The sequence below is a fragment of the Conger conger genome, chromosome 14, assembly GCF_963514075.1.
Source record: "Conger conger chromosome 14, fConCon1.1, whole genome shotgun sequence".
Classification (NCBI taxonomy): domain Eukaryota; kingdom Metazoa; phylum Chordata; class Actinopteri; order Anguilliformes; family Congridae; genus Conger; species Conger conger.
Window position 1 is genome coordinate 1,912,752 of NC_083773.1, and position 5,490 is coordinate 1,918,241.

Genomic DNA, 5,490 nt, shown 5'->3' on the forward strand with positions numbered 1-5,490 from the left:
AGTGGTAGGAGCCAGGGCAGCACTGCTGAAGGGTCTGCAGGCATCTGCTCCCACCAGCACGACACCGCCTGATTTCACCCGTTATTTCACCCGCTGGGTTCAGCCGATAAGCCGCTGAGTGAGGTCAGGTGGTGTACCGCCCGGACCGCGCGGTGGTGTGTGTGCAGACAGCGCGGTCCGTGGGACGTGTTGTTGGGTCCTGCAGACAGCGCGGTAGGAAGGGAGGAGGGGACGCGTTTGGTATAGAGCTGGTGACGGTGGCAGAGGAGCGAGAGAGAGAGAGAGTGAGAGAGAGAGAGAGGGAGAGAGGGAGAGAGAGGGAGAGAGAGGGAGAGAGAGGGAGAGAGAGGGAGAGAGAGGGAGAGAGAGGGAGAGGGAGGGAGAGGGAGGGAGAGGGAGGGAGAGGGAGGGAGAGGGAGGGAGAGAGAGGGAGAGGGAGGGAGAGGGAGAGAGCTGCTGTGCATGGGCTGGCCCGGGGAGGGATGCTGTTGACCCCCCCACCCCGCTGCACCCTTCATAGTGCAGCCACGCCTGGCTCTTCTGGTTCAGTGATTGTTTGTGTACATTATTGATTCTGGCAATGCCAGCACTGCGCACTCGGGCACACAGGTCTTCGGGTACAAGTGCACTTGATGTTAAAAAAAAATAAAAAATAAATTGATAATAAAAATAAAAATTAAAGATTTAAAAATCCACTACTCAAGTGTGGAAGAGTCACTGTGCCGACGGCTTGCTCCGTGCCCTCTGTGTGCGTGCCCTTTGAGCGCGGGTCAGGGGTCAGGGGTCAGGGTGTGGCTGGTTTGTGCAGGATGCCCTGCAGGTCCTCCGGCAGTGAGAGGATCACACGCTCCATGTGGGTCTGCAGCTTGGCCAGCGTGCCGGGCTGGACCGGCAACCGCTCCCGCTCCGCCTGGGCCTGAGGAACACAGAGACGCAGATCAGCACCCCGCACAGCCCCCAGACCCTACAGACCCTACAGACCCTACAGACCCTACAGACCCTACAGACCAACCACATCTACAGACCAGGCACACACTCAGCTCTGCTCTGAGGAGTGACCACATCTACATTTCCACACTCAAGTATTCTGGTTATGATGCAGCCCGTGTCTGGCTGGGCACATCCGCATATCAAATCTGACGAATCGCACTCCATATTCTGAGCCAATCACACAGGCTGCTGCAGGTGGTGGAGCAGAACTGGAAGAGTAACGAAGGCAGGCAGACGGTCGGGGCCCGTCTGAGCCTCTGGGGGCTGTGCGGGCGTGGTCCGGGGGACTGACCAGCTTATCCTTCAGCTTCAGCACCAGGTCCACCATCTCCACCTCCGTGTGCTTCTGTATGCGCTGCTGCAGGTCCTGCAGAGGGGGGAGAGCGCGCTGTCAGCCAGAGCGCGCCGCACACGCCCGTTTAACGCCACTCACATCCTGCTTATCATTCCACGATGACATGGGACGGATCTCAGTGCAGCAGCCACGCTACTTTGAGCTACGAGCGAAATTGAGTGAAATGGACCCGTGTTTTAAGTCACTTACAAAACATGTCTACATACACGGGGGTGAAGTGCGGGGAGGGCGAGGGGGTAGGGGGCAGGGAGGAGAGTGCGGTGTGAGGTAGGGTTAGGTAAGGGGGGGGGGTTGAGTGTGGGGTGTGAGGTTGGGGTTAAGGCAGTGACAGGGAGGTGGGGGGTGGTTGAGTCGTGCGGTGTGAGGTAGGGTTAGGTAAGGGGGGAGTGGTAGAGTGTGGTGTGGGGTAGGGGTAAAGGACAGTGGCAGGGAGGTAGGGGGAGTGGTAGAGGGTGGTGTGGGGTAGGGGTAAGGTCACCTCCTCACACAGGGAGGTGTGGGGCAGGGGTAAGGTCACCTCCTCACACAGGGAGGTGTGGGGTAGGGGTAAGGGACAGGGCCTGTGGGGAGAGGTCTCACCTCCTCACACAGGGAGGTGTGGGGTAGGGGTAAGGGACAGGGCCTGTGGGGAGAGGTCTCACCTCCTCACACAGGGCCTCCAGGTGCAGCGCCTCCAGCTTCTGGGTCATCTCCTTCCTGCGGGTCCTGAACCAGCCGTCAAAGTTCGGGCTCCTCAGGAACTGCCTGCGGACGCACACACGTAACCCGGGTTACGGGGCCCAACATGGTTTCATAACCTCGATAGCTACTTACATTTCAGAAAACACCTTTTCTGACCGCTACATTAATAATAATCGTCATTAATAATATCGTCAATAATAAGAAGTAAGACTATCTGTGCATGACATGCGTTGTGATAGCGTTGCTCATGATAATGAATGATGAAGATGAAGATGATGAAGACGGTGATTCTGGAGCAGGGCAGAGCTGCACCTGTACAGGCCGATCCAGTCTCCTTTGAGCCGCGAGGTGAGCTGGGGCCCCGCCTTCTCCAGGCTCCTCATGAACTCCTCCTGACTGAAGGGCCGCAGCTGGGGGGGACTCTGCAGCGTGGGGCAGGGGGAGAGGGGTCACGGTCACAGACAGACAGACAGACAGAGAGGGGTCACAGACAGACAGAGGGGTCACGGTCACAGACAGACAGACAGACAGACAGACAGACAGACAGACAGACAGACAGAGGGGTCACGGTCGCAGAAGGACAGAGGGGTCACGGACAGACAGAGGGGTCACAGACAGACAGAGGGGTCACAGACAGACAGAGGGGTCACAGACAGACAGAGGGGTCACAGACAGACAGAGGGGTCATGGTCGCAGACGGACAGAGGGGTCATGGTCGCAGACGGACAGAGGGGTCATGGTCGCAGACGGACAGAGGGGTCATGGTCATAGACAGACAGAGTGGTCACGGTCGCAGACAGATAGACAGACAGAGGGGTCACAGACAGACAGACAGAGAGAGACAGACAGACAGACAGACAGACAGAGGGGTCACGGTCACAGACAGACAGAGGGGTCACAGACAGACAGAGGGGTCACGGTCACAGACAGACAGACAGAGAGAGACAGACAGACAGACAGACAGACAGAGGGGTCACAGACAGAGGGGTCACAGACAGACAGAGGGGTCACGGTCGCAGACGGACAGAGGGGTCGCAGACAGACAGAGGGGTCACAGACAGACAGAGGGGTCACAGACAGACAGAGGGGTCACAGACAGACAGAGGGGTCACAGACAGACAGAGGGGTCACGGTCGCAGACGGACAGAGGGGTCGCAGACAGACAGAGGGGTCACAGACAGACAGAGGGGTCACAGACAGACAGAGGGGTCACGGTCGCAGACGGACAGAGGGGTCGCAGACAGACAGAGGGGTCACAGACAGACAGAGGGGTCACGGTCACAGACAGACACTGCCTCCACCCCAGGGTCTAACCAGGAGCCCACAACACACTCCATCACTTTCAGGGTTCAGGGTTCAGCCCCATCAAGGTAGCTGGCAAGTGCCAGAGGGCTTGATAGCCTAATGATGCCTTAATGAGCCGTTCTCTGTCGGCGTCTCAGGACATCTTTGTTGAAGGGAACAACCCATAATTCTTTGGAAAGCCGCAATTTTCCAGAGCATTAAATGGATTTAAATGGTTTAAGTACAAAAAAAAAAAAAAAAAGTGGTTTAAATCCTGCCGAGCTCTTTCTCACCCAGCAGCCCAAGGATTTGTAACGCATCACCGGGCAAACCTTCCAGTTTCAATGAGAACTTTATATCTGAGGCGTGTACAAATGTCACAAAAGGGCACTATAATGTCACTGGGTGAATTCTGGGATACGAAAGAAGAAATATTTCCCAATAATCCTGAAAACGCTGTCAATCACCGACAGACGAGACCATTGAACTCACCGTTATCAAATACAGTCACTTTACAATGTTTAATTTTAATTTGTGCGCTACAAACTGTCGCTAAAACGCTCACCTTCCAGGGGGAGATGGACTTCTGCAGAGGCATGAGACTGGCCACATAGCGCTCCTGAGACGCAGAGAGAAGTGTGAGGTCACTGGTCATTGTGAGGTCACTGTGATGTCACTGAGATGTCACTGTGAGGTCATTTCTGCAGTACACGTTTCTACAACCCCCCCCCCCCCCCCCCCCAAAGATACCGGACCGAAGCACTCTGAAGGTGGCCTCTCTTACCAGTGGAATGATGAAGCTCTGGGTCAGCTCCAGGAAGTAACGCCGCAAAATTGCATTCTGGGCCGCGGAAGGTCGCTTCTGTTGGATACCCTGCAGGCGAGAGCAAAAACCATACTGCGTACTGCATACTGCATACTGTGTACAGTGCCTGCTGCTTCTTGCTGCATTTCAACACTGCTGCGGGATCGGCTAAAGAGCCTATATTTACATGATCTGAAAAATAATGCTCCCGCCCTCTCAGGCCATAATTTGAGATGCAAGTTTATTCTTGAGGAGCATATAGGACTAGATTTAATGCTTTAGTGATGTTGTATGTGAATTCACCAGTCTGGGAATGCCATTAGGCAGATGAGTCAGGGCGAATGCACCTCGGTTTCCCTATACTGTAAGCAGCTCTGGATAAGAGCGTCTGCTAAATTAACAGAATGATAAAATGTATGAATTCATGCTCAGGATGTTCGGAGGGGTTATGCGCAGTCAGGAAGACGTGTGACGATGAGGAAGGGTGCGAGTGTCTCACTTTCTGAAGCTGTTTGATGATGTCCTCGTCTTTGTTCAGGAAGGGCTTGTAGGCGCTGTACACACCTGCAACGACACCAGCCTGCCGTCAGCCTGGAGGACCTCACACGTGGAGCGCGTCAACAGTGACTGAAAACCTGTTCGCCTCCCTCTACATTCACTCCCCAGAAAAGCTTGAAGTTTGCGCAGTTTGCACAAAAGAGTAGCCGCTTCGCGAGAGATCTTCGTGCTGTAGGGCTTGGTGGTTTCATGTCATCCAGCTGAGGAACCCCAGCCTGGTCCTGTTCATCATGCACGTAACTGGCCCACAGTGGTGGGCTCAGATTATAGGAGAGCAATCACCGCTGTTAAGACCATAAGGCACTGACCAGGCGGACTGAACCCGGGAGAGTAATGACAGAAAGCTGAATGAGGGAAATGTGTGCGCATGCCAGTCCGGCAGGCTCTTACCAGGCTTAGAGTCCAAGGTCTTCAGATTCTTCAGTTTCTTAACCTTCATCTGTTTGGCCATTTCCCCTGCGGACACCAAACGCACATCAGCACAGAACTGAACACGGAGATATTGTTGTATTCTAGCTGCCAACAGTGGTATGCTAGTTTGAAAGTTGGTTGTACTCTTCAAAGGGTTCTGATTATCTGTATGTTTACACTAGGACTCGGAACAGTACTGTCCTCTTAGGTCCACTTTTGCACTTGTTCTTGTGTTTGATTTGCACTTTGTTGTACGTCGCTCTGGATAAGAGCGTCTGCTAAATGCCACGTAATGTAATGTAATGTAATGGAACGCGCTGCATACAGGCTGCGGCTGTAACCGTTCGCTGTGAGTGTTTTGTGGAAAGCCAGGCAGAAGGAGAGCTGTGAAGGGCAGCAGGGAGCT

At 54.4% G+C, this 5,490-nt stretch overlaps 1 protein-coding gene across 1 annotated transcript in view; it reads right to left on the bottom strand.

The window, feature by feature from the left end:
• Nucleotides 1–382: 382 nt before the first annotated feature.
• dennd6aa (DENN/MADD domain containing 6Aa) overlaps nt 383–5,490 on the bottom strand; it is a 23,796-nt gene continuing 18,688 nt past the window's right edge. Inside the window, exons 13-20 of the mRNA XM_061219748.1 lie at nt 5,064–5,129; nt 4,615–4,679; nt 4,095–4,184; nt 3,876–3,929; nt 2,339–2,448; nt 1,987–2,089; nt 1,283–1,357; nt 383–916 (exon numbers count right to left, since the gene is read on the bottom strand). Coding sequence (XP_061075732.1) covers nt 785–916; nt 1,283–1,357; nt 1,987–2,089; nt 2,339–2,448; nt 3,876–3,929; nt 4,095–4,184; nt 4,615–4,679; nt 5,064–5,129 — 695 coding nt within the window. The 3' untranslated portion in view covers nt 383–784. The remainder of the gene's footprint in view (nt 917–1,282; nt 1,358–1,986; nt 2,090–2,338; nt 2,449–3,875; nt 3,930–4,094; nt 4,185–4,614; nt 4,680–5,063; nt 5,130–5,490) is intronic.